Here is a 27,629-nt window from a genome sequence, read left to right as displayed (position 1 = left end):
GTTCTTTCCTACAAAAATGTCAACCGAGAACGTAGATAAATTCTTGGATCATATTGAGAAGCACCAAGATAGCCTTGTCGAGCGACTCAGACAGGCTGTTGCTATCCCAAGGCAAGTGTTATTATTACTATTATTTGTACTTTGTGCAGGTCATTCCGCACAAGAACCGCCATCTCATTGTGTATTTATGCATCTTTACAGTGTGAGTGGAGATCCAGCTCATCGTCCAGATGTTTTTCGCATGGGCGAATTCTTAGTTAAAGAATTAAAAAATCTCGGTGCAAGTGTAGAAACACGCGATCCGGGAGAGCAAGACTTCCACGGTACTACTTTGAAGCTTCCTCCTGTTGTACTCGCTACCATTGGCACAGATCCAGCCAAAAAGACCCTCTTGGTTTATGGACATTATGATGTTCAGCCTGTATGTAAATAATATAAAACAGTTGGGTCTAAATGCTCTTTTATATTTAATGATTCTTTTTCTTATTTTTCTTATTTTTTTTATTATAGGCGCTTAAAGAAGATGGCTGGAACACTGATCCCTTTACACTAGTTGAAGATGAAAAGAACCGTCTCATTGGTCGCGGAAGCACCGATGATAAGGGTCCTATTCTTGGCTGGATCAATGTTGTTGAGGCTCACAACAAGCTTGGCCTTGAATTGCCCGTCAATCTCAAGTTCTGTTTGGAGGGTATGGAGGAGTCTGGCTCTGAAGGCCTCGAAGCGATCATTCATCAGGAGGCAGACAAGTATTTTAAGACTGTTGATGTTGTCTGTATCTCAGACAACTACTGGCTTGGTACTAGCAAGCCATGCCTGACCTATGGTCTCCGCGGTGTATCTTACTTCCATCTTACTGTCGAAGGACCCAAAGGTTTGATTTATGATAGCGTTTTTTAAACACCTGGATATAATATTAAACCTATTTCTTATTTACTTAACAAGCTGATTTGCACAGTGGTGTGTTTGGTGCCACAATCCATGAACCTATGACTGATTTGTTTGCAATAATGAGCCAGCTGGTTGAACCCAATGGTCGCCTCTTGATCCCAGGAATCTATGATCTTGTTCGCCCTTTGACTGGTAAGTTACCCGCAATAAGATTTTAGAGTTAGCAACTTACGTAAACTTATGGTAGATGTGGAGGAGAAGACCTATGAGAACCTTGATTTTAGTATCCAAGATCTTCATGATGCTGTTGGTAATGAGATCAATCTTCACAACACTGTTCGTGACACCCTCCAACACCGCTGGAGATTTCCTTCATTGTCACTGCATGGTATCCAAGGTGCATTCTATAACCCTGGAGACAAGACTGTTATACCTGCCAAAGTTACCGGAAAGTTCTCTATTCGTACTGTTCCAGATATGGAGATTCCTATTGTAGAATCTCTAACTGCAAAATACGTCCAGAGCTTGTTCGATAAGCTTGGAAGCAAAAATACAATGCAGCTCAAATGCACACACAGTGGTGACTATTGGCTTGCCAGTCCCGATCACTGGAACTACGGTAATTTAACAAAGAAAAACTTTTAGTACTTTGTTATATTTTTTTTAAAAAAAAAAACATGGCAGTAGTACTAATAATAGGAATATTGTGATGTATGACTGTGTATAGTTGCTGCTTCCAAGGCTGTTAAGAAAGTTTTTGGGGTTATGCCAGATTTGACCCGTGAAGGTTGCTCGATTCCAATCACATTAACTTTCCAGGAAGCTCTTGGAAAAAATGTTTTGTTGCTTCCTATGGGACGTGGTGATGATGTAAGTAGAGATATAAAGGCCAGTAATTTGCATGTGTACATATATTGATATTGTGGTTATAGGGCGCACATTCTATCAACGAAAAGCTGGATAGATCTAATTATGTATCAGGTACAAAATTGCTGGGAACATATCTATACGAGGTGGCCGCATCAAAAGGCGAATAAACATTCAGAGAAAGATATATTGCATAGTGTTATGTAGTATGTATTTATACCTTTAGCAGATTGATATTATGGCTTACAATAAAGTTTATCTGTCGTTGTAAAATGGTAGCAAGTTAGTTTACGTTTGTAGAAGAGTTGTTTGATACCAGTCGAAATTATATTTGCTCATCAACTAATCTCTCATAATGATCTGGTCATTTTATAGTTATGATGTATAAGTTGAGCTTATTTACTAGATAATAGTATATTGTTTGTTCTCTCTTAAAATACAGGTTTATCCAAAATACATCAAATTAAATAATAATTCGGGTGGCCTTGGTTTGTTCAAAAGATCTTATTTATTACTGCATGCCTTGTTGTAAGAACAAAGTAAAAACCAGGTAGCGCGTGCTTCATAAAAACAGGCTTGGATACATTGTATTCCTATACTTAGTCCGCACACACAGGGTGTTGACTGTTTCAAGTGATTCAATAAACACGGTGGTATAAATTAAGCACTCTTCTTTTCTTTAAAAAGAAAAATACTTTCTTTAAATAAAATTCTACTCAATTGTGGTCTATGCATATATGTGCGGACATCTGCTATACTTTATTCCAATCAACCATCTTACTAGTTTACATTCGACTCGGTATAGAATGTGTTCGATGATTGTCACACGAAGCTCGATACAACATTCGAATCTCCTTTTATTGGGCTCCTCAATACTTGTACTCTCCTTTAATACTATCATCCCTTGATTTTCCAAATTTAAGCTCGAATTAATTAATATTCATTTTCATTCCTGTACACACAATATGTTAACACCAGCACACCAGAAAAATAAAGACAAGAAAATGGCTAATATGCTATAAGTTAATAAAAATTACTTTGCGACCATCTATGCTGGATGAGCTGTTTCATTATGCTGAGCCACATCTTGTTCCACGAATATTCATTACAACTGTTGACTCTACAGGGATTTCTTTAAGAAAGTCAATACTATTACATATGAATATAGAAAATAAAGCAAGTTTGTTATTATAATGGTTCACAAGGTATTTAAGGACATGCTATACCATGAAGTATATAAGAAAATTTATCAAAATTGGTTTAATATTTACAAAGCTTACAATCTAAGATTGTGATATTGCCTATCTTGGAGAAAACATACTTTTTTCTTTTTTCTCTCTTTTTTTATATAAATAAATAAATAAATAAATAAATAATAAAATAAAGGCGTATTTATAGTAGCTTGTTTCAACTGTTGTGATAAAAGAATGTCATTCCTTTTCTCATGATGTTAGTATTTGAATTGCCATTCGAAGTCCTTGTCCGCATTGCGAGTCTTCTATCACTCGAAGACAAATTATCATGCACGGCCGTATGCAAAGCTTGGAAACCACTGTTCCAAGAGTCATTGTGGGATACCCTCTATATTCAAAATGAGAGAAAGCTGATAGATATATGCTATTCCACCGCCTCACATAATTGTATTTACCCGGAGAACGGCAGTCGAGTGAAAGAAATATACATGTCAAAAGGACTACTTCCAAGCATAGAAGAGATAATGGTTATTCAACGCATGTTTCATAATACTGACTTACTCTATGCTCCATTAAGGGTATTGGGGTCCCCAGATATTCAAAAGTTCACGGAGTCGTATTCCTGGAAATCATTAACATGTTTGGAAATCATCATTGACGGTTTTGACTCCCCGGTAGAAAGAATCCCGAGTTTCATAAAGGCCACAGCATACCTACCATGTCTGACGAGGCTAGAATTTGTCAAGAACTACACTGAATCATCATTGATTTACACAATAAATGATATCGAAGATCTACACTCAAACCTACCGCACTTAAAATATCTGTCTTTGAATGGAGGGGTGTCCGATATTACCACAAACAACATGATTATCTTTTCACACATTATTCCAGCAAAGTGTCTTACGGTCGCAAAACTTGATTTGGAAAGCATGGATATTGTGTGGCTGTACTACTCTATGTGCAAATACTCGAATATTAAGTCTCTGCATTGGAATATCAGCAAAAGCCTAATTGCCCAAGACGATTTTATAGACTACATCAATATCCAGATTAAGAAGATTCCAAACCCACTAAAGTATATGAATACACTCGTAATCAAAGACACTTGGTGTAATGAAGAAACCTACGAGTATTTATACAAGCTTATATCTTACCACAAGCCACCAATCAGTCATATCAAATACAGCAAATGTATTACATATCACACAGAAAATGAACTATATTTGCTTTCAGACAATATCCGTAATCTTGTAGGTGCTTTCTCACAAAGCCTGCAGAAGATTGAGATCACTACGAATGCCAATTTTTCTGATATAAACACCATTATGAAAGAACTTGGAAGCTGTCCAGATCTTGTTGAACTACACTTAAGCCTATCAAATACCCTGATTGATATCGATGTTCTCCTGAATCATTGTGTGGGTCTCAAAAAATTAAAGCTTTCCGGAAAAAGAGTCTTTATATCCTCAGACGTGCCCGAAAACACAACGCCTCATGGACTGTGCCTACTAGAAGTTTCCAGGACAATAGCCAACACGAATTTATTTTACTATATTTCGTTCCGATGTAGACATCTAAAGTACATGCACCTAAACTATATGAACGTATTTGGAACATTTACTAAATCAACAAGAGGCATTGTTATAAATATGCCTCACACCCACCTTCAGCTACTACTGCTCAACTGTGTCTCGTTCTGCACAGAGCATGGCAGCGAGTATTCTAACGAAGGTGCGGTTAATCTAATGACATCTATGAAACCGCGAATTATTGTTCGACAAACAAACTTAATGACAAGGCTGCAGCACTCGGATGCCAGTTATCAAAAATCAGATCAAGAAAAGAAGGTTCAACTTCAAATATATTGGACTCCAATAAAACAAAGAGACGCGTTAAAAGAAGTACTATCAAGAAGAAGGGAACCATTGTATTCACACGAGTACTCCAAGCTACTAGATATTCAACCCACCAACAGCCGCAGAAAATCGAGTTGTTTCTTTTATCGTGCGCAAATGATTTTTAAATTTCTGGTAAACCCTCGGCCATTTAAAGAGAGTGTTTTATTTAACTGTGGGTCTATAAGAAAATATGCAATGGATAATGACATAGATAAAGAAGAAACGAAATGGAATAAGTTGTATAAAACAGTATTTTAAAAGTACAACAATTTATAATACACAAACATTTACCCACAACCAAATACCAAGTGCTAAACGTTAAACTTCAAATGACAAATAAATAAACAAGACAATTGAAACAATTGAAACGTTATTATAATCAAAAACCAATATATTCGTTTTCTACAAGTGCTTGTTTATTTTCCCTCGTCGTACTGTAGGAAATAGCAAGGTTTAAGACAACAGACCGGTAGCTTTTTGTAGGTCAATAATATTTTTTAGAATTTCACCAATCATCTAACCTTTTCTCTAAAAAACAATTATGCTGATTTGTGAGATTCTGGGTAAATTTTTATTTTATTTTGATTAATCAATTTCATTTGTCTATAGAAGAGCCAGACCTTTTTCTTTATTTAGGTAACTCTAATGCTTTTATAATTGGTCCGACCAATGTATAATGTCTTACTTCGGGATTTTATAGCTGTGTGGAGCTCTTTTTTTTATGAATCAAGACAAAAGATCAGTGTCTAGTAAGATGAAATTGGAAATTATAGAACATAGTCTAAACTGTGAGTAAGGTTACTGTTAAAAAAAAAGGGGGGAGAACAGAAGAACTCGAATGTACTATTGCTATTAAGTAGCCACTCCTAATAACGATAAAAGAAATTCGGTCAAGATATTTTGAAGACATTCTTTTCTTAGTATTATGCTAAAAGTGTAATACACAGTAGTATAGAATATTTGAGGTTTTAGTACCTTTTCGGCCTGTTTCTATTTTATTTTATTTTATTTGCTTTTTATTGGTATTTTAAAAGTCGCTCATTTTGATTACAAGCGAATTCAGTCATTCATAAACCAAAGTACAAAATAATACATTATTGGTCGAATAGAATATAGACTATAGTAAGTAGTAATTATGGTGTCCAAGCTCTTCTTTTGTTCTTTTCCATAGATAAAACTATAGTCTCTATACTGAAACACAATATAAATTTAAATCTGAATCTGAATCCCCCCGACTTGCAAATTTCAGTTTTTATTTTTTATTTTTTGCAAAGGTTTTAAAAAGAATTTGAAATCTAATATTTCTTACTCCTACCGTTACTTTTGTTTCTCTGGGAAAACAGCCTGTCGAAACGAATCATTGACGTTCCTTTGATTTGTTTCATTTCATGACAACAAGTTACGCTATAAAAAAAAGGCAGAATAAAACAGAACAAACTCAGAACGGGTTTAATATTCCCCACCAAGAAACGTTTGATTAAACCGATTGGTTTATCCTTGGATTCAATTGTAGTATATGTTTCAGGTCTTTTAAAAAAAATTATTTACAGATGTATTTTCCAAAAGGTATAAAAGAAGCATCTTTGTTGATTCGAATTTTTATTTCCTCATAATCTCTCATAAATCTGTCATGTCCGGAATCAACACTGCCAAGCGCTCTTTCTGGAAGATCTGGTACAAGCCCGAGATTATCCCAATCTATATCACAGTCGGTGGTGCCTGCGGTTTGGCTGGTTGGTACCTCACTCGCTTGGCTCGGTAAGTCCTTAAAAACTTATAGACTATAGATATGTAAAAATATATCATTGTTCATGATAGTTCTAACTCATACTTATTTTTTTTTATAAAACAATAATAATTCAAAAGTGGCCCTGAAGTAGTGTGGAATCGTAAGAAAAACCCCTATCCTTGGCAGAACATTGATCAGGATACCCAAGTCAAGCTCATGACTGTAAATCAAAAGTTTGATAAGATGTAAGTAAACATTTGATTCAATCAGAAGAACAAAAGAAAGATCAAAGTAATTGATTACTCACACTCTATAATATCTACTTAATAGATACTCTCGCGATCGCCTTTAAACGAATCCTTTTTACGTATTCGATTGTTTTAATTACATACATCAACACCAAAAAAAATGAACCTCTCCTATCTTTCACTTTCCAACAACAGAGGTTGTTCTCCCATTTTAATTTCATTGTCATTAAACCGCTTACTATCTCCATTATAAATAACCGCAAACAAACACACACACACACATACGATTGAGATCCTATATTATCTCTATATCTCTTCTCTTTTTTCTATTCAATAAATAAATGTAATACTGTTTCCAAGGACACGATGTTTTTGAGGATGGGTACAATGTCTAGAGTACGGACCCAATCTTTATTTTTTAGTTGTTTTGTTTGTTATATAAATTTAATTAATTTCCAGACATTAGATAATAAATATTTATATGAATATGAATGTTATTAGAAAGGTTTTTATTTCTGGACTATTGGGATTCTGGTCATTGGTTTCGATCTCAAAAGAGAAGGAAAATATTAGATTTCACTGTTCTCCATCTTTGTCATATATCCAGTATTTATCCGAGGCTCTTTTGAAGTCTAAAAAATGTGGCATTGACATAAAAGCTTCTTTACGTCTTCCTCAAATGAATTCCTTTCGTATGAAAGAGAAAAAATGAGTAAAATTGATGTACATACATTTATTAATATTATCATATAAAAAAAAATATGGCTCTACCTCTCTATCTCTCTCTCTCTATTAAGATAATTTAAATTTTTACTACAAAAGTCCGTCTAAATGTTATTTTCTTACATTAACATATTTGTTTGTATGTGTAGGATAAGTAAAATCAATATTGTGAATTTAATTGGAAAATGTTTATAAAAATATATTTACCAATGTATGAAAAATATATTAACAGATTGTGAATTAATAGTGAAAAACACAGTAACAAAGAAAAAGCAAAATAATAGTTAGTAATAGTAATAGTAATAATATCAAGCTACAAAATGAAAGAAAGCAAGTTATCAAGCTCAATTCTCCTCTGTAGACCAAAGTAAAATGTAGAATAAAAACACAAAAAAACCAATAACAATAATAATAGTAGTAATAGTAATAGTAGTAATAGTAGTAATAGTAGTAATAGTAGTAATAGTAGTAATAGTAGTAATAGTAATAACAGTAATAAGAATAAGAATAGTAATAAGAGAGAGAGAGAAGTAGAGAGCGAGAAAGAGAGGCAAAGAGAGGCAAAGAGAGCCAGTCCTTTAGTTTTCTTTTGTTGTTGTTGTTGATGATGTTGTTTAGTTTTTTTTTCGATTTGACAGTATCAAATACTCGTTTGGCTTGTTCTAGGGAGTCTCTTTAGATGACAGAGGTACAGACGACTGTTGTTGCACTTGGGTAAGTGGTTCAAAATTGTCAGGGTCATTGGGATACGGAAAACCAAACTTGCTATCTGCTGCTGAAACTATTGTTGTTGATTTTTGGACTACATCATTGTGCTCACATCGCTCAGTTGCTTCGGTCATTGTTGCATCTCCATCTTCATCATGTTTTTCAAAATTACCCTCATCATCCTCGTGCGCGCTGTAGTCCATATGTGTATCCGGCCTAGTATCTTCCTCCATAGCCATAGCCATAGCCATAGCCTCTGTGCGGACAGTCGGAATAGCTACACTTTCCTTTTCCTCTTGAACTGGAGGAGAGGCTGAGACGGATATCTCTTTAAAGATTTCGGTGGTTACAGGCATAGGAAAGTCTTCAACTCCCTGCATGGGCGCTCCATCATCGTGCTCGGTCGCCGCAGACCGGTCTTCTTCTACTTCAACCTCAGTCTCAACCTGAGAAGCCACAAGATCAAGGACAAATGACTGCACGTCGGAATCCTTATCCATTGACAGTATATATAATGTCTGTTCCAGCAGGCGTCCAGGCTGTCCTTCATCATCAGGGGGAATTTCGGAGAGGATAATGTCATATAGCTCCTGTCTATAAGGTTCTATTTTATTTTATTTTATTTTATTTTTCAACAAAAAAAAAGAAGAAGCAAGGTTTAGTATTATTATTAATATATGTATGCACTACTCACCATTTGTGTAGATGGCTCTAATGGTACGTGATGCTGCAATGCGTACATTTGCCACCGGATCTTCCGCAAGAGGGGCAAGTCGTGGTAGGAAGAATGATGCAAAATCACCTGCATAAATACCTGCCTCAAGAAGAGCCCTGCAGATCTGAGCAAATCTAAAATAACAACATCAAAATCAGCCTGCTTCTTTTTTTCTCTCTTTATTTCTGCACAACCATTTAAACTGACTTACACAAGTCGGGATCTGTACATGTCTGACCGCACAAATTCCTCTAGCTTCTCCATTACATGACTCAACAAAGCAATAGCAAACCCACGTTTACTTTCGATAATATCTTCTTCGTCGTCTTCATCCTGTGATAATGATTCGCCATCCTCATCCACTGCTCGTTTTACAATGTCAAGAATGACAGGAAACTTTTTTTTCACAAAAAAATAGATCATTTTTTTGTTAGTACAATAAAAAAAATTGTTTGTATATGTGTGGGGAAAAGGTTCTTTTCTTTTTTTTTTGCTAGAAAAAAAATGTGACTTACTGCCTCTACACCAGTTTCACGAACAGCAGCAAATTCATCATGGCAAGCACGTATTGCGAGAGGTAAAACATGCTCAACTACACGCGCAGCATCGAACAACATGGCAATGTCTCGCAATTGGGCTGCTAATATGTCTCGCAGTCTCCAGTTTGTCATCACACCATCCCAGACCTCTGCTAGGATAGGTATGTACTCATTACGTGAGCTTACGGCCAGCGTGCTCAAAAACTCTGCAAGGTGTTCCAGTATACCCTGCTTTACATCGTCAAGATCCATTAAATACAAGGCAAAGATCTGTACTAAATCACGTTCGGTTCGTTCTGGTCCGATTATACGGGATATTTCATGCAGCGAATAGGCAAAGGTGCGGCGTACTTTGATTTGGTAATCCTTTGATAGATTTAGATAGGTGTCCTTCAGGTGCGAGTCCCAGTAGTCCGCACCAGCAGTCAAGAGTACGGCCGGGAAATTGTAGGCGCAAATGATTGCTCTGTCTGTCTCGAGTTTAAACATCTGACTTGAGTTGGCATTTACGCCAAGAGACAAAAAGAATTCGAGCAGTGGTCCAGGTACGTTGCCGGGTCTTCCGGTGGATTCCCAGTCGTCTGGTAAGAACTTGGCAATCAACTCACCAATAATTTCTGCCAATGTATTCCGTACGTTGCGAGACACGTCGTTCCTAAAGGCCTCTACACCCTCTACAGCCACCTTTGTCCGTTCATCTTCAGGAAGTACGGCACATAAAAGCGGGAGTGCTAATACACAAGAACGTCGGACGTGCCAAATAGTATCTCGTGAAAAATTAAGATATAATGGTAGCTTAATGTTTGTATACATATATAAAAGAACGATGGTGGCGATTGTAATTGTAATTGTAACAATAACAACAATGAAGAAATCAAAAATAATAATAAATAAATCGTTAATTAGGTTAATTGGATTGTTGCTTATTTTGATCTGTGCAAAGAAATAAAATAAAATAAAAAAAATGCTTACCAATTTATCCATTGCGACCTGAGAGTCGACTACAGTAGCGAGACTACCGATGGCAGCAGCAGCCTCTTTCCGAACATAAAACATCTGATCATTAGCCAATCGCTCCACAATTGGCAGACATCGCTCTTTACAATGCTCAGGTCCCAATACGTTTGCAAGAGCAGAGATAAGCTAAAATATGGATATACATATGAATATTAATAAGACCAAAAAAAAAGTTCATAAATTAAATAAGTATATATATATATATATATAATGTGTTCTAGACTTACAGAAAGACACATCATCTTCGCCAAGTTGATTTCGCCTTGGTCGACATCTTCCGCTGAAGCTGTGTGTGGGTAATTTGAGCTCTCGAATCCAGATGCAGATGATCGGCGGCGAATATAGACTTCTTCATCATTCGAGCCTGGATTCTGTCTAGATCTTTCATCGTCGTCTGCCTGACGAGACTTTCCCTCGACTACAGGCATCAGACCCATCACTACACCTTCGAAAATCTCGGTCTCTAACAATCCTCTGTAAATTTCCTCTTCTGGGCCAGTTACTGCAGCCAACTCCGATGCGACTGACACAATACACTGCTGACCAAGCGTGGCCAGGCTTGAGTTCTGGTCGAGTAAGAATTCGATCAGGATCGCAGAGAATACGCGGGGAGGGATGTGCAGGCCATTGTCAGGATTGGGCTGTTTTTCCAAGGCAGGTTCTGATGATTGTGTGTAATTATGCTCTTGGGGCTCATTTGGAGCTAAATTGTCTGTGCTAGGGTTTGTTTCGGTAGGATCTTCGAGGTGTAGATTGGCGACTTCGACAGAAGGTGAAAATCTGTCGGTTGAGACTTGAGATTCTTGCGAGAGTTTGGTGCTTAAGGGTGGAGCATGCTGAAATAAATAAGCAAATTTATAAATTAGTCAAATAAATTATATTATATTATATTAAATTAAATTATATTAAATTAAATTAAATTAAATGAAAATAAAAAGAGTGAAAAAGGATGAGGTGATGATTTGTGGTTTTACGAGTGTTGTATATACTTGTATTTTTAAGTAAAAGAAAAAATAATAATATTACCTGGTAATAATATAAGATGATCTTATCGAGTTCACTTGCAAATGTCTCTCGTACTGTGTCATCGGGATCAATGCCTATTTTGAGCACCATGGGTAGTACATAATTCACTGCCTCTGCTACATCAATCTCATGAATTATGTTTGATATCTCCTTGGCAGCCAGCAATCTTTATACCAATAAATTGCCAGTTATTAACTTTATTATTATTATTATTCTTAAGATTAGTTTCTAGATTTCTACTTACCTGTGAATTACTGCATCACTCTTGTTAAACATGTATATACGTTCGAGAGGTGAAAGGGAGTCATCCATAGTAAATTCATCTTCAATATCGTCCGCTTGGGTTTCTAAACAAATCGTTCATTGTTCATTGTTCATTGTTCATTGTTTTTTTTTAGTGATCAAAATTTGTGCGTGTATACAAATATTTATATAAATAAATAGAGTTAGATTGGCATTGTCTTTAATTTTTTTTTGTGAACCAAAAAAAAAATGAGGATAGCCAATAAAGCAAAGAGAGAGAAAAGAGAGAATATATGAATAAGACGATCATTTACCTTCTCTCATTGTTTGCTGGCCAATTTGTTGTTCGGAATTGTCTGTAATTTCAGGAAACTCTTCAAGACTTTGGTAAATTTCTGGATCGTCTGTGTAGGATAAGTCCACCTGATCGTCTGTACCTGACTGATCTACTACTTCTACTACAACAGCTTCTTGTCCTTGTCCTTGTCCTTGTCCTTGTACTTCTTCGTCTCGTTCTCGTTCTCGTTCCTGTTCCTGTTCCTGCATTTGCTTTTGTTCTTGCTTTGGTTCTGGTTCTGGTTCTGGTTCTTGTTCTGGTTCTTGTTCTGGTTCCTGTTCTTGCTTTGGTTCCTCTTTTTTTTCCTTTTCCTTTTCCTTTTCTTTTTCGACCTCTGTTGCTTCTGCTTCAGTTCCTTCGGCTTCAGTTGCTTCTGATACTTCTGTTTTTGCTTTTGATTCTCGTTTGTCGCTGTTTTCTAAATCCTGAACAGGTGGGGTATCATTTGACGGAGCTTTGTTAGTGGAAACTGAGCTTGGTGCAGACTCGACGGGGTCGAAAGGTCGGTGTTCTCCCAAGGGAAGCGGTGTCAAGGATGTGTATGCGGTTTCATGCTCGTCTAGGTCGTCAGAAAAATCGAATCCGAGATCTTTAACAATAAAAGTGGATGTAGAATACATTGAGATGACTGGCATTAAGTTTAGACATTGTTATTTTCTCAAAGATGAATTTACCAGCCATTGTATGTAATTTAATTATTATTCTTTTAAAATGAAAAGGAAAAGAGAAAGTAGCTTTTCTTTTTTAAAAAAAAAAATTCTTTCTAGGCGTGTGTGGTGAGATGAGTAACAGATTGATAATGAGTGTGAATTTTCAGAGACAAGTATGATGAGCTCAACATTCACAATAAAGAGAGAGAGAGAGAAAGAAAGAAGTATATATATATATATATATATATGTGTGTGTGTGTGTATAGTATAAAGAGATAAAAATGAAAGAAGATTATCTACAGTGTAAACGAAGGAGTAAAGACGTAAGGTAAGAACGCGCAGAAATGGCGAATTATAATTATAACTATTATATTCCTTATAAAAATAAAGAATATATATATATATATATAAGAGAGAGAGAGAGAGGAATCAATACAAGTTTTGAAAACACAACAGGCACAACCCAACCGTCGATCACATGCTGTGATTTGCGTGACTCGCATTGAATAAATGAGCAAACCAGGAGCATTTTTAGATCGCTAACCTTTTTCTCTTTTCCACCTTTACACACATACTCTCTCTATCTATACATACAAACATACATACATACAAATACATATATATATACATATGCATATATAAATGCACGTAAACTAGTAAAACAACAATAACAAAGAAAAGAGATAACGACTTGGTTTTAAAACAATAAATATCTTACATATGTTTCAAAATAATATGTCTATGATTAAAAAAAAAAAGCCTATTTTGAATATTTTGTATATAAAGATAATAATATAGGTTTTATTAGTTGAATTAAAGAGGAAGAAGAAGTCTTTAGTATATATGCTTATTAGGTAGATATCTGTATATTGTATATAATTCTTAAATTTATTAAACTCGTACAAGGCATTATAGTCTGTGCTTCAAAGCACAAAACTTGGAAAATACATATATGTAAAGGGATGTGCCTTTTATTTTTGTTAAGAAAGAAAAATTATACATGTAACCTTGAGTTTATTCTAACAGTTGATTTTTCTATTCATTTAAACAAGACTGAAAAAAAAAACAGAAATTTTGGCTGCTTTTCTCTCCTTCTAGCGGATATTAGTAATGAGCCAAGATGTATAGAATACAAAGTAATAATAATGATAGTAACAATAAGGAAAATCATCATTTCCTTCTTGAAAAGAAAAAGAAAGAAAGGTGATAGGCTTTGTAATCATGGGTTATACTTGGCTTTGTGTTACAAGTATTTGCTGACGGTGGTGGTGGTGGTTGTGCTGATGATGATGATGATGATAATGACCCCAACCACTCTCCCCCACCCATCCCTTCTTCTTTATCTCTCTTTCCTCTCCTTCTATGTATTGATCTACAGTAGATAGGGTATAATAGGAAAAAAGCTGTATAGTTTGGCTAAACTTACCAACGATAGCTTCTCTCAAGTACGAAAATCCATTCTCTTCAATTTTCTTTATATAGCTAGTTGCATATATTATTGGATTAGAATCCTCATTCCGTTTCCCCAGCAATTTACCAGAAATATACCAAATTTATCCCAGCAACAAATCTGTGTAGCATTTACCACCATATATATACAGTCCATTTTGGTACCAAATAAGCATAAAATAGTCTACAATACACCTATTCTTATTACTGTATATAAACCTATAAAGAAAGGCAAAAAATAAAATAAAAAATAATTAAGTAATAATCAAAAAGATATTTGGTGTAGAGTTCTGGTGCATTAAATACCATTTTGGATATAATTGACTGTCTTTTATATATGTATATTATTAATTAATAGATATCTTTTCTGCTCTAATTAAGATATACTCTTTTAGTAGAAATAACAATTTAATATAGAATTCAACTACTATTGGATACATACATTAAACTTCAAGATAATCAAAGGGACATTACCACAAGAAGTAAACATGTCAGAGTAAGCATACACATACACATACACATGCATATGTATGTATGTATTTATGAATATTTATAACCAATTATCTAAAAAAAAATTCTGTAGAAATTCAATGCCTGTTTTTTTTTTATCGCAACTTGCAGATTTATTTACGAAATATTATGTCAGATAATAATAATCTTCAAATACTATAGACTTTACAATAATAATAAACACAAAATATAGATGTTTATCTTGTATATCATCTTATTAATTTTTATCCGGTATTTGAAAGACAGATCAGAGTGAGACAAAATACGCTTTGACCATGTCGGTTTCTAAAGTTCTTTAGGTTTAAACTTGCGATCTGTGTAGTATGTGTGTTTGATTGTTAAGAGAAAATATGGCCTAAATTTCTATGAATCTGTTTCCTAAATATCATATTTAACAGTGTAGATAATCTTAGTATGGTATTGGTCCCAAAATAATATAATAGAATATATATATATAAAGAAGAAGAAGAAGAGGAAGAAGAAAAAGGAATTATCGGAATACAGATGTCCAAGACTTTCCGGTTGATTTTGAGCCAGGTGGTGATGTCTCGGCCGGTATATTATTATCAGTGGTAGAAGTAGCCGTATTTATGGTAGAAGTGGCAGTAATAGGTATTGTTGGAATATCAGACTGACGAACAACAAGTTGATTTCCTTCTCCGTTTGATGGAATACTAACGATCTCAAGAACCAGATACTTTGTGGACATCATGCTCTTGTAATGGTAGGCTACTCCTTGATGCGGCAAGACCAACAGAGTTCCTGGTAACTTTGAATCCTTGATCTCGAGGGGTGCTGTCACGGTCTTGATGGACATTTGGTTCGGTTGAATGGTAGGGGGGGCGACATGTTGCATATACTTATCCAGCTTGACTTGGTTTCGAAGATCAAAGGGCACCCACACTTTCTGCATCTCCTGTAACTTGGTTTCTCTTGGTCGATAGCACCAAATCGTCTCTCTTTTCTCGAGCTCTTTTGCCTTTTGGGACAAGACGCGAGATGCCTTTCGGGACAGTTGGTTCGAAGTTATGGCCGACTGGATCGAATTAGCCGCGGCTGCACTCTTGTCTTGCCGCAACACATCCTGAATCGGAACATAGGCTGACACAGGATCCCACAATGACTGGCCCTTTCCGTAGTCATTAAGCTTTCCCGAACTTGAGCCTGAAGATCCGAATAGACCCCCAAAGAATGAGCGTTGGCGTTGGATAGGCACTCCCGAGAGAGAGACCGAGCGGGAGAGGATTGGCTTAGGAGGCCCGGTTGAACCATCCTTCTTTTCTTCTGGGCCTGGCTCTCCCTTTTTGTCCTTGGCCTTCTCAGTATCCTTTTTGTCTGCTTTGTCTGCTTTGTCTGCTTTGTCAGGCTTGTCCTTGGCATCACTTACGACCAGATCTGACGGCGCACTGGTGACTGGAATTGGTGGATTCTGTGATGTTGCCCCCATGTGGTGTTGTGTGTAGGGCATAAATGGCATTGGATATGATGTCATTGGGCCCGAAAAGTCATTCCAAGGCATGGACATTGTCATCGGCATGGGCATGGGCATAGTCATGGGCATTATGGTCGGCGGCGGCGGTGGAGGTGGAGGCGGTGGAGGGGGCGGAGGGGGCGGGTGCTGTTGAAAGTGCGGCATTATGAACTGGTTGTGCGACATGTGCTGTAACGAGGGACTGAATAAGGCCTGCTGTGGTATACTAAAATGTGGTTGAATCCAGGGAGAGTTTGGAGCAGACATGTTCATATTCACACCATTGTCAATTGCAATATAGCCAGGTCTTTGCATCATCTGGGGTTGGGTGAGTATCATGGGACTAGATGGTTCTGAGCCAGAAGGGGCTGGATCAACCATCGAGTGTCTCCTGAGCTCGCCATCTCCCGTGATAGTTGTTGGTGTAGGTTGGGAAACAGATTCCTCTGTTGGTCTTCGGCGCAAGATGGGTGTAAGATTCCGCTGGTTTCCTTTTCGAGAATCCTGTGAAGCACGGTTGGTTGATTGTGGTGAGACAGGTTCGGGCTTTGGTTTCCTTTGAAAATTTGGCCTACGGTCAGGCTCATGCCTTACTTTTTCTTGTTCGTCTTCGTATTCCTCTTCTGAGCTTTGCTGGTCTTCATACTCGTCCACAAAACGGGGGTTTGGTAAGACCGGAAGGGATGAGGACGAAGACACGGATCTCGATCTGCGGTGAGAACGCGGTCTGGGGTCCATTCGATAAAACGTCGGTCTCTGCTGGTCTTCTGCATATTCACCATCACTCCCATTATAATCTTGTCTGGGTAGGCGACTTTTTGGTTTGCGTGTTGGTGAAGAGTAAGAAGGGGAGAGAGGAGAGACAAGATACCCAGGGCTCATATGCCCGGGATATTGTGCTGGTGGTTGCCTTTGTCGGGGTCGGAAGCGTTGTTGTTGTTGTTGTTGCTGTTGCTGTTGCTGTTGAAACAGATCATCTTCGACATCATTGTCGTCATAGAAATAACGAACAGGCGATGGTCGCCAGCTTGGAGGTGGTTCCTGATGGTTGACATAATGTGGTGGACTATGCCTACTTGATCTTGATGAATCACCGGGATAGTATTGGTGTGCGGGCGGCGTGTAAGACTGTTGAGGGATATCTCCGAACATCTGCTGCTGCTGTTGTTGTTGTTGTTGTTGTTGCTGTTGGTGGTGGTAGTTTTCTTGTTCATTATAGTCATAAAACGGGTCCTCTAAATAAGATGGCTGTGTGCGAAATGGTGGTCTGTAGGCAAGATGTTGGTTATGTATAGACATACGTCTCAGTGGGGGTGATTCAAACACTGTTGATTGACGAAGTCCAGAGGCATTATTGCGGTATTGAGGCGAGTACCGATAGCTTTCTTTTACAGGCGAATTCTCATAGTAAGGATCTTCAAAACCTTGGTCTTCAAAGATTTCTTCAGAAGGAGACTGGCGAGGATAAAGATGGGCCATTGAATGAGCTAGTTTTTATTTAGTTATTTAGAAAGAAAGAAGAGAGAGAATTTTGGGCCTTCTTCTTCTTCCGTATATCTATTAAGTCCAGGGTATTGTGTTTTTACATCAAACAGCAAAGAAAGCAAAGATATAGAACTCAAAAATCCTATTTTGGTTTTATTACACTTTTTGTCGTCATGTGTTGTTTTGATCTTGGTTGTGCAAAACTGTCCTGTTCTGGACACATTATTTTCTCTCTTATTCTTATTCTTCTTCTTCTTCTTCTTCTTATGCTTCTTTAATGATGTCTTTTACTTATAGTCTTGAGTTCCATTAAGCTAATTGACAAAAGAACAAGATAATTACAGCTAAAGAGTCAAATTATCCTGTTAAGTGAAGCCATTATTCTTGGTGATAAATTATGTATAAAGAAGAAGAAAGCATTAAACACAATGATTTATAAATGTGTTTGTATGTAAAAATAGGCTTGTAGTCAAAATTGCTTTATTATCGTTATTATTATTGTTATTGGACATAGATAGATAGATAGTTAGATATATTTCTAATATACTTGTTTTGTGCCCTAAAAGGCATCTGTTGTCGATTAAAAGTCATCAAGAAGATATGGGTTAATCAAGATTGCTTTACAGCTTAGATAACACTCTAAATACTTAATATCTATATCTATAGAACTTACGATATTATGTATCGAAACACAGGAGAAGATCTTTTACAAATACGCCCTTGTCTCAGGTTCTCACAACAACAACAAAAAAAAACAATTCCAAAAGAATCACTTTTTTTAAGAGTGCATTTGAAATTCAAGTTTCACACAAATCATACACATTTATACATACTTTTATATAAATTATTGTGAATTCTATTTATGGGCAGTAAAAGTGAAATCTCAAGACCTTCAAAGATAAAAAAAAATCTGTGACTGTCAAGGATTAGAATTTCCGAGAAACAAGATGATCTGATTTCTGTTTCAAAAATATTGATTATTATAAAAATGTTTACTTTATTTTATATATATATATATATATATATATAAAATAATTGTATGTTAGTGTGAGAGAAGGGTGGGGTTTGTAAATGGCTGAAGTCGAGAGATTTTGCTTGTCTTTGTGATTGAGGAAAATGATAATAATATATAATATATATATATAAATAAAAGAGTAGACAAAGGACAAACACAATTTGAAGATTTTATAGCAGTATATACATAATAACCTAGTATCCAGTTCTTTGGAATTATAGACAAAAATTAATAATAAAGAAAAAGAAGAGTAATAGAGAAAAATAAGGGTCGCAGGGCTACTAGGACTACAGGGTGACAGGATTTGACAGGGTGGCAAGATTTGATAACACGTTTACCTTTTTCTTTTCTTCTTCTTCTTCTTTTTTTTTCTTCTTTATGAAAGAGAGAGAGAGAGAAAGAGAGAGGGAGAAAAGTATATGTTAATGTGTTAATGTGTGTGTGTGTGTGTGTGTGTGTGTGAATTTGAGTTTTGTAAGCGGGAACGGGAACGGGAACGAGAACGAGAGCGAGAACGGGATAGTGATTTGTGAGTGAATTGGGTTTAAAGTATAAATGTGAGCTGTAAGGTGTAAGTTGTGAGAACAGGAAAAGAAATGATGATGATGGTGATTATGATGGAGAGAAGAGGAAAAAAGGGCTGAATTCTTGAGTCCGGAGGAGGTTCAGGTTTGAATTCGGGATCCGTTGTGTTGAATTGAATTGAATCGAATTGAATCGAATTGAATTGAATCGAATCGAACTGATATTTTTCTTCTTCTTCTTCTTCTTCTTCTTTGGGGGGGGGTGGTCTTAGGACTGATGTCCTAATGCTTGTCTTCCGGCCGTTTGCTTGTCGCGAATTATCTGGAGAATATGCCCCATACCTTTCCTGGCCTATAGTATAGATAAAGATAATGTACGTGTGTTATTTTTCGGTTATCATTTTGCGCGGTGATCCGGATGAGTCAAAATTGTAAACCGTGAAATATTAAAAATAATATACTACAAGTAATAATAAAAGAATAGAGAAGAAAAAATCCGGGTAAAAAATGGCCGATCTTTTGGTATCTATAGATGTCCGTTCTCGTTATTTATCATTACCTTGATGGCGTTGGCAGCAAAGTTTGTCTGTCCAAAGCCTTCGATTCTGCTGGTCATTCCCCATCCAAAACGAGAAATGATACGAGCTTCGGTCTTGCAGGATGTCCACTCCGGGTTCTGGCCGTGCTGTGTAAATGTCTGGGTCTCTTCGACTTGCATGATACGAACGTGGTTTAGGTTCTTTGTGCGGGTTACCATGGTCTTTGTCTTTGGGTTGACTTCGGATTCTTCAATAATAAAGGCTTCCGAATTCTTCATAAACTACATACATTTTTTGAAATATTTTAGTTTTTAATTTACTTGATAGCAATAAAAAGAAAATGCCATGATATTATATTACATTATACGTTGGGTTAATGAATAGTATTCTTTTTACTTACACTTTCTGGGAACCATTTGGGAACCTTTCCTTTCTTCAGTACAAGTCTGGTGGTCTTTAGTACCCCGCGTTCATCAACGTGTCTATCCAAGACATCGACAGCCAATACTAAGCAAATCAATAAATTAATGACTGGTTTTAGTCGAGGTATCTTTCTTGAAATGAACAAAAGAATAAAGTAATTTACCATGAGATGCGAATGGGTTTGGATAGCGTAACCAGAATGCAAAGGTGACGTTCTGCCATGGGTACCTAATTATTCGTTAGTCATTATTACTGTCTGATGAGCTCAGCAAGGATTACAAAGGCATGCTAATGAATTATGGCTTACTCGTAGTTGAAGACATGCTGATAGAATTTGACCATTGTTGTCGTAAATTAATAGTTATTGTTCTGTGAAATAAAGGCTTTGTTAACAAGGGTTATTGAGGAATAAGTTAATATATGATTTTATTTTCCTGCTTATAAATTTACCAATGTTGGCAGGGGAAACTATATTATATATAATATATTTATATATTGTATATATTGTATATGTAAAAGAATGATACAAAAGGAAAAATAGAAAAAAATAATAAATAAAAAAAACTGAAATATATATATATATATATTTAAATTTATGTATATAAATGTATGTAATGAAAAATTATATTATAAAATATATGTATAAAAAAAATCACTCCACCCAATAATATAAAAAAATAATAATATATAGTACTGTTTTTTGGCAGGGTTCAAATGTGAAAAAACAAAAAAAAAATGCCAATTAAAACGCCGTATTTTTTTATAAGACTTGTGAAATGCTAAAATGTTAAAATGCTTATAAAATAAAATAAGATTATAGATTATAGATTTTGCTGATCCATGATAAATATATATATATCTTTACTCTTAAATAGTTACGATTTTTTGTTTCAAAAATATTTGAACCATATGAATACACAGGGATATTTTAGAGAGAAAGATAAATAAACTAGCTGTTTATCACACTGATTTATAATTTTTATGCTCTCATTTTTTGTTCTTTTTTTTTTGGATCTCAAAAAATAAATCATTTTTCATATCTTATAAATGATTATAATGATATAGCTAGTTTTACTATATGAATTATAGGAATTATACTATATCTTGAACATATTGAATATATATATATATAAACATTGATACAAAATATATTAGTAATACCAAGTCATCATTAAGAAGCCTATACCCTTGTATTCTTACAAGTGAATGAAATTGAACTTATTCAGAACGTCTGTTGACCTGTTGTGGATATATACACGCACCCATAGTAAAGAGTAACAAAGACTCCCAAAAATATAGTTAATCCAACCCCGTTTTGGGAAAAATACTAATTCCCTCGTGTGACTGCCATGTGCAGACATACAAGTAGACCAGCAATCCATTTGTCATCCAACCTCCTCCTTTCTTAGTGAAAAGGCGAAAAAAAAAAGGGAAAAGGAAAAGGAAAAAAAAGGAGGTTTCAAAGCTTTGATTAAGTTGTAAGCATATAAATTACAGCAGTATAGAAGCTGGTTGTTAAATAAAACCCTCACAAGATTCCTGACTAATGAAGAGCTATTTTTTATCTTTCTCTTTTACTAATGACAATTCTATAGCTTTTTTTTTAAATATCTATATATAAGCACACTACTCTCTTTACTTTCCGTATCAACAAATGCAGAACGAAAACACACTAAACGTACAGACCTCCTGGAATCTTAATGATGGTGCCTTGGACCTTTTGAATGATGCAATTGTCAGCCACAATAGAACCCAGCAGAAAATTAATGATAATGGATTCTCAGCTGCCCAAAGCACTCTAGCAACTGAATCTGATAAAGATAAAGAAGAATCTGATACCTTGTCTGGTTCTAACAAAGGTAAAGATTGTTTCTTTTATGATTCTTGATCGTTTTCTTTACTATATATTAACTGTATGTATTCATACATCTCTTGATTACTATGTAGCTGGTTTGTCAAAGCGAGTATTTGATACAACTGACCAAGGTAAGAGGCCACACTTGACAATATATATTTGGAATTGTCTTTTTCTTTCTTTCTTTCTTTCTTTCTTTGGCTCATGCAATTCTTCTTATCTTAGCAGACGAGTTGTCTAACTCTGCCGCCAAACGACCTGGACGTAAACCACTTGATGAAACTATGGTTAAAGTAAGCCTTCCTTTTTTTTTCAAGTGTGTGCTTGTGTATACATAAGTTTCTCTTTTTGTTCTCTTTTTGTTCTTTTGTTCATTCGTTCGTTCGTATGTCCATGTGTAACCGTATTCTGTGACTTAACTTTGGTTGTCATAGGATGATTTAGACCCAAAACAAAAACGAAAGGCACAGAACCGAGCAGCCCAGAGAGCTTTTAGAGAGCGCAAAGAGCAGCGGGTGAATGAATTGCTTTTGAAGATCCGGGAATTAGAAGAGGCCTACAATAGCAAGGACATCCAATTGGCAAAAGAAAATCTGATTCTCAAGGAACAACTCAGACAACTCGAACAGGAAAACCTTGCACTGAAAGATGCGCAGCAAAACGAAAATACCAGTACTACCAGTACTACTAGTACTACTAATATTAGTACCAACACAAGCATGACTTCGGAGACGAAACCTAAATCGGAGATTTATCCAATCAGCTACAGCGAGAGTAGCGCTGAGGATTGCATGAATAGTAGTAGCAGCGACAGTTATTCTCCGCAGTCACAACACAATCAGGATGAAGAGGACATATCCAGTTCAACAAACACCCCGGTCACGTTTCCCTTGGCGTCTACCGAGATTAGGTTTAACAACATCCAGCCCTTCCAAGACTTTGATTTCCTTTCGCTGCCCAACAACCAGGCGGTTGATTCTACGCTCAGTGAGCTTCTTCACGGAAAGGGCGATCTGTTCTCGACCTACCGAGAACCGGTTGATGACAATTGGATTTATGAAGACTCGCTCAAGGATCTTTTTGGCCCAGAGTCAGACTTATTTGGTTTCACAGCACCTGCACCCCACCCTGCTCCTGAATATAGCTCTGCTGATTACAATGCCCTGGTAGACAAATATATCATCACACCCGAGTACCAGGAACTCAAGGTAGAAGATAAGAGGACCTACCTAGCTCATAAGATTGGAGAAGCCAACAGGTCTGGCAAACCAAGAGGCGAGATTCACAACGAGCTTATTGAGTGCCCAGACTTTAATCTTGATCTTTTGTGCAAGGAGATGAAAGAGAAGGCGAGATGTGACGTATTGAAGAAGGTTCCTATGACCGAATATGAAGTTAAAGCCTATGTGGATTCTTTCCAACCTTTTCATTGATTAAAAAGAAAAATCAATATAGGACTCCTTGTAAAATTCTCCATCTACCTTTTCTTTTTATTTTTATTGTTTATGTACTTTCCCTTTCTCTTCTTTGATTGTCAACATGCTCTCACCTTAGTTCTTCCTTTACACCCATCTCTTTCGCTCGATCTCTCTCTCTCTATTTTTTTTTCCTACATGCCCAATGTATTCATTTTCATATATTTTCTTTTTTTTAAAAATTTTTCCATTCAATATGCACATTTAACAGCTGTTATCTTTAATGATCGATTCTTTTTTTTTTCTTTTTTTTCTTTTTTGTTGACTCAAAAAATAAAATAAAGATCCCCTCCTCCTCCTCCATTCACCAGGTTATACAAAATAAATGAATAGCTAAAAAAGAATCAGAAAGACAAGACATCAGCGCATATAATCTATCAAGTCTTACTTGATATGTATAGGTTCTTAAAATGGAATACAGTAAGCAAAGAAACAGGCAAGGAAGAGAGGGAAGGTAAAGTAAGGTAAGCAAGGGAGAATACAATAGAATAGAATGTCAAAAGTTTATGGTATATTTAGCAGTAATTGATCGTTTATTGTATTGCCAACTACTAAAATATAGGCAAATTATGTATATCAGATATATTAATATAGAAATACATACTATATATAGTTTGTATTTCTGGCAAAATCAAATCAAATCAAATCAGATCAAATCAAATAAATTATGATCTGATATCGTCTAATTGTCCAGTTCCCTTTCAGATATTAACTTGCCAATTTTCAAGGCATATAACCAGATGCACAAATGTTTAAATAGCCAATGTGTCGAATATCCATTAGTAGTCTATACAATTGATATCACAATCGATACCGAAATTAGCATTAGCATTAGCATTAGCATTAGCATTAGCATTAACATTAACATTAACATTAACATTGAAATTAACACTAGTATCAAATATACCAATCATTAATTCTCTAGACTTATCTTGATTGTGTAGAATTGATACCGATCATAAGAACATTTATTGTTTTTGTCTTTAGATACAACACACTACTAAAAAGGGGGAGATTGTAACAAGCCTGACTTCCATCAGAAGGCTTGATTCTCACCAGAGTCATATATGAATATGAATATGAATATTAATGCCTAGGTTTGACAAGAGGATCGATTGTAGATATTTATGTAGATATGTAGATATGTATTACTATGGTTACAGCTTAGGTCTTGTGCGATACAAGCTTTTGTGCCTCTCTTGTGGTATTCTTTTTTTTAAGGTTCATTAGCTTGTAAATATATATTTTTTTTTATTTAATTACAATAATTGGATTCAATTATACTTTTTTTTGTAACATTGAAGTAATCTAAAGACTCATCCAAAAAAAAGCTTAAAAAAATTATAAAGGCATTTTTGGTTCGTTTGTTTTTTTTTTGCTGTTGCTGTTACTGTTGTTGTTGATTTCGATTTTCGGATTTTGATTTCGCTAGTCAATAAGCCCGGAAATACGTTGTTCTTTATTCCCATTTTATATCCTTCTTCTTCTTCTTCTTCTGGTATTATGTATATCCCACGCTTAATGGTCATACATATATCATACATGTCGAGAAAATCATTTGTGTAGCGTATTTTGCATATCAACGTAAATAAATATTATAATATTTTTTCTTCTTCTTCTCCACAATTGTACAAGATACATATATATTTATTGTCCAAGATGGTGTAGATCTTCAGTGTCTGTGGGACAAAAAAGAATTATGCTTCATTGGATTCAAATTCTATATGACGACAAAAGGATAAAGAGAAATATAGAGAGAAAAAAGGCGTATTATATGTGAGTATATACACACAGATATATATATATATATATATATATATATATATAGTGTGGGTTGGTTGGTTGGTTGGTTGGTTAGGTAGGTAGGTGGGTGTAGTGTGGGTGTAGTGTGTATTTAAGAAAAAAATAATAAATATAATAATATAAATAATATAAATAATAACGATAATAATAATAAAAAAAAATATTAGGATAAAGTAGTTGAATCAGAAAATAACACGAAATTCCATCTAACAAAACCAACAAGAATTGCCTTGGGTTAGTCAAAAGTCTTGGTATTTATCGAAAACTACATATACCAAAAAAAAAATTACCTTTACAACAATAGGTGGCTCGTGGGTATTTGGTCGAGATATTTCGGCAAGTTCGCGTCCAGCCTGATTCAATAAATAATGCAAAAGAAGAAGAAAGAGAATTAGTACTGTATGTACAAAGATATATAGATAGATAGATAGATATCGATAATGATAATGATAATGATAACTTACACTCCATGTACCGCCTTCGATTAACTGGCCCAGCGACAGTGATTTTCTACTTAGCCTCAGTGTGTCACGCACGCGTTCTGCCACCAAATCCAAATAAGCTGTCGTCAGTGCCCGCCATTCGACAACTACAGGATCACACATATCGAACATTGGCGTCACTTCAATCTTGGGCTGGCCAGGAAGAAGAGAATTTATTCGGTAGTTTGTAATACCACGTTCGTAGTCTGCTTTCTTTAGACTTATAAATCCCGTGTCAATCAATAGACCGCCTAATAAGAAGAATATAAGAAAAGTTTAAGGAACATAGATAAATGTCAATTTTTATCCTATATATATATATATATATATTTATTAATCTCTTACCATTACAATAATCTGGTAAAGGTGTCAGGAGATCTGTGCCTTCGATAGTTGCTCCAAGTAGTTTCTGCATCGGCTCGATAAGCGAATAGACTAGCCACTGAGACAGTCTGTGAAAGGACACCATATGGTCGGTCGATTGTGGATTTGAACTCGTCTTGATTGCACTGCATGGCCAGACATCTCCAAGACCTAGAGTGCCGCCTTTACCATTGTCCTCTGCTGCCCAGAACTCGCCCATTTCCTGGACAACTGGCCAAATTGTTTCGAGGTGGATGAGAGGTCCCTTTTTGGTCTTAATTGTTGTGGGGTGTTCGAGAAGATAATCTAAAACCAATAATATACGACCATAAATATAAATATAAATATAAGCACACACATACACACACACATATATATATATAAAGAGAAACCCAAGATGTTGCGTGTGAATTGTAGGCAACACAGTCCTACAATCTAGGTAGTACACATCTTGGTTTAGGAAAATCTTATTGACATACCCATGAGGTTGCCTGGACGTGGTACAGTTCCGCTTCCAAAATAATCTTTATTTCTTTGCAACACATGTCCTAGGTGGTTCAGGAGACAAAGTCTGTCTTCAATACCCGCCAGATAATTTTGGCTCTCGACTTGGAAAGCTTGCAAAAGGGTAGGTAATGTGAGATTGATAAGGCCCTCAGCTACAGGCATATATAGATATACATGTAATTAAATTATAAGAAAGGAAAAATGAATAACATCATTAGTGAGTTTGATATAGATATATATAAGAAAAAACCCCCCAAAATGCTTAAAAAGTTTTAAGTTTTTTTTTCTTCTTCTTCTTTTTCTTCTTACAGTCAACTCTGTGAGGCTTGCTAAGATCACTCGAAAATCCACCTGCCATAAACAGATCCAACACAGCCACAGCCAAGCCTTCGGTTCTTTTGTGCACTCGACCAGTCGTTCTTTCTCTGTAGGACCAAGTAGGACAGGCCTCGAAATCCAAAAGACAGGAAACAACGAACAAGTCCAGAACCCGTCTGGTCTGTTCGATTGGGGGTTCGCCGAGACTAGCCCATGAATTGATGAGTGTTTGGATCCGAGGACGTCCTCCGACATCAAAGTGACGCCAGCGTCCGTGAGGTGGGATGTGTGAGGGGTTTGGGAAGTCTCGCTTGATGAGGGATATGACAAAGTGGATCACATCTTCTAACTTGGATTGGTCGACATCGAAATGATGTAGCCTTTGTTTGACTGCTGCTTCCTGAACCTTGAAGCAGCGTTCACGAACGGAGCGTAGGCTCAAGAGGTAGTCTCGATCGGAACACTGGGTTGGTGCCATGAAGGAAAAGAAGAATAGTAAATATTAATGGCGAGAATAGAATTAATATGTATATTAAAAAAGAAAAGAAAAAGGAAAGAGAAAGAGAGAGGGAAATGTCTATAGAGATATAGAGATATATAGGTATATAGGTATATAGATAGAA

The 27,629-nt window shown here is 35.9% G+C and overlaps 7 protein-coding genes across 7 annotated transcripts; 4 read left to right on the top strand and 3 right to left on the bottom strand.

The window, feature by feature from the left end:
• The first annotated feature begins 10 nt into the window (after positions 1 to 10).
• On the top strand, positions 11 to 2,102 carry PHYBLDRAFT_179226 (hypothetical protein). The gene is made up of 7 exons (XM_018438120.1): positions 11 to 111; positions 202 to 421; positions 511 to 874; positions 946 to 1,083; positions 1,139 to 1,510; positions 1,619 to 1,761; positions 1,824 to 2,102. Exons 1-7 carry the CDS (start codon positions 17 to 19, stop codon positions 1,926 to 1,928), a joined length of 1,437 nt encoding a protein of 478 aa, XP_018297771.1. The 5' UTR covers positions 11 to 16; the 3' UTR covers positions 1,929 to 2,102.
• Positions 2,103 to 3,202: 1,100 nt separating this feature from the next.
• PHYBLDRAFT_75635 (hypothetical protein) lies at positions 3,203 to 6,227 on the top strand (the record flags this gene model as incomplete). Its single annotated transcript, XM_018443083.1, has 4 exons — positions 3,203 to 4,984; positions 5,553 to 5,640; positions 5,887 to 5,931; positions 6,127 to 6,227. The coding sequence occupies 4 exons, from the start codon at positions 3,203 to 3,205 to the stop codon at positions 6,225 to 6,227; spliced, it is 2,016 nt and encodes a 671-aa protein (XP_018297770.1).
• A 255-nt stretch (positions 6,228 to 6,482) lies between these two features.
• On the top strand, positions 6,483 to 6,933 carry NDUFA4 (NADH dehydrogenase 1 alpha subcomplex subunit 4 NDUFA4; the record flags this gene model as incomplete). The annotated part of the gene is made up of 3 exons (XM_018430281.1): positions 6,483 to 6,610; positions 6,719 to 6,826; positions 6,912 to 6,933. 3 exons carry the CDS (start codon positions 6,483 to 6,485, stop codon positions 6,931 to 6,933), a joined length of 258 nt encoding a protein of 85 aa, XP_018297769.1.
• A 2,545-nt stretch (positions 6,934 to 9,478) lies between these two features.
• On the bottom strand, positions 9,479 to 10,063 carry PHYBLDRAFT_92893 (hypothetical protein; the record flags this gene model as incomplete). Its single annotated transcript, XM_018443808.1, has 1 exon — positions 9,479 to 10,063. A coding segment is annotated over one exon (585 nt), but the record flags the coding sequence as incomplete, so codon positions are not given.
• A 9,704-nt stretch (positions 10,064 to 19,767) lies between these two features.
• PHYBLDRAFT_105726 (hypothetical protein) lies at positions 19,768 to 20,415 on the bottom strand (the record flags this gene model as incomplete). The annotated part of the gene is made up of 3 exons (XM_018427918.1): positions 19,768 to 20,061; positions 20,181 to 20,287; positions 20,367 to 20,415. Coding segments are annotated over 3 exons (450 nt in total), but the record flags the coding sequence as incomplete, so codon positions are not given.
• A 1,208-nt stretch (positions 20,416 to 21,623) lies between these two features.
• On the top strand, positions 21,624 to 23,835 carry PHYBLDRAFT_75633 (basic-leucine zipper transcription factor). Its single transcript, XM_018443082.1, has 5 exons — positions 21,624 to 21,681; positions 21,799 to 22,062; positions 22,151 to 22,189; positions 22,284 to 22,351; positions 22,493 to 23,835. The coding sequence occupies exons 2-5, from the start codon at positions 21,858 to 21,860 to the stop codon at positions 23,489 to 23,491; spliced, it is 1,311 nt and encodes a 436-aa protein (XP_018297766.1). The 5' UTR covers positions 21,624 to 21,681; positions 21,799 to 21,857; the 3' UTR covers positions 23,492 to 23,835.
• A 1,329-nt stretch (positions 23,836 to 25,164) lies between these two features.
• On the bottom strand, positions 25,165 to 27,627 carry PHYBLDRAFT_179222 (hypothetical protein). Its single transcript, XM_018438119.1, has 6 exons — positions 26,998 to 27,627; positions 26,661 to 26,840; positions 26,164 to 26,487; positions 25,801 to 26,069; positions 25,627 to 25,689; positions 25,165 to 25,542 (listed from the first exon to the last, which is right to left on the bottom strand). The coding sequence occupies exons 1-6, from the start codon at positions 27,482 to 27,484 to the stop codon at positions 25,519 to 25,521; spliced, it is 1,347 nt and encodes a 448-aa protein (XP_018297765.1). The 5' UTR covers positions 27,485 to 27,627; the 3' UTR covers positions 25,165 to 25,518.
• Between the last annotated feature and the right edge of the window lie 2 nt (positions 27,628 to 27,629).

Source organism: Phycomyces blakesleeanus, assembly GCF_001638985.1.
Source record: "Phycomyces blakesleeanus NRRL 1555(-) unplaced genomic scaffold PHYBLscaffold_2, whole genome shotgun sequence".
Lineage (NCBI taxonomy): Eukaryota > Fungi > Mucoromycota > Mucoromycetes > Mucorales > Phycomycetaceae > Phycomyces > Phycomyces blakesleeanus.
Note: the sequence above shows the minus strand (reverse complement) of the source record. Positions and strands in the feature narration are given on the sequence as shown.

Bases quoted from the DNA above. Each gene is read 5' to 3' on its own strand.
- PHYBLDRAFT_179226 (XM_018438120.1), top strand. From the start codon at position 17: ATGTCAACCGAGAACGTAGATAAATTCTTGGATCATATTGAGAAGCAC. The intron at 112-201 runs GCAAGTGTTATT...GCATCTTTACAG, and splicing joins CAGGCTGTTGCTATCCCAAG to TGTGAGTGGAGATCCAGCTC. The intron at 1,511-1,618 runs GTAATTTAACAA...GACTGTGTATAG, and splicing joins TCCCGATCACTGGAACTACG to TTGCTGCTTCCAAGGCTGTT.
- PHYBLDRAFT_75633 (XM_018443082.1), top strand. From the start codon at position 21,858: ATGCAGAACGAAAACACACTAAACGTACAGACCTCCTGGAATCTTAAT. The intron at 22,063-22,150 runs GTAAAGATTGTT...ATTACTATGTAG, and splicing joins CTTGTCTGGTTCTAACAAAG to CTGGTTTGTCAAAGCGAGTA. The intron at 22,352-22,492 runs GTAAGCCTTCCT...TGGTTGTCATAG, and splicing joins TTGATGAAACTATGGTTAAA to GATGATTTAGACCCAAAACA.
- PHYBLDRAFT_179222 (XM_018438119.1), bottom strand. From the start codon at position 27,484: ATGGCACCAACCCAGTGTTCCGATCGAGACTACCTCTTGAGCCTACGC. The intron at 26,488-26,660 runs GTATGTCAATAA...TATTGGTTTTAG, and splicing joins ACGTCCAGGCAACCTCATGG to ATTATCTTCTCGAACACCCC. The intron at 25,543-25,626 runs GTAATTTTTTTT...TGGTTTTGTTAG, and splicing joins AGCCACCTATTGTTGTAAAG to ATGGAATTTCGTGTTATTTT.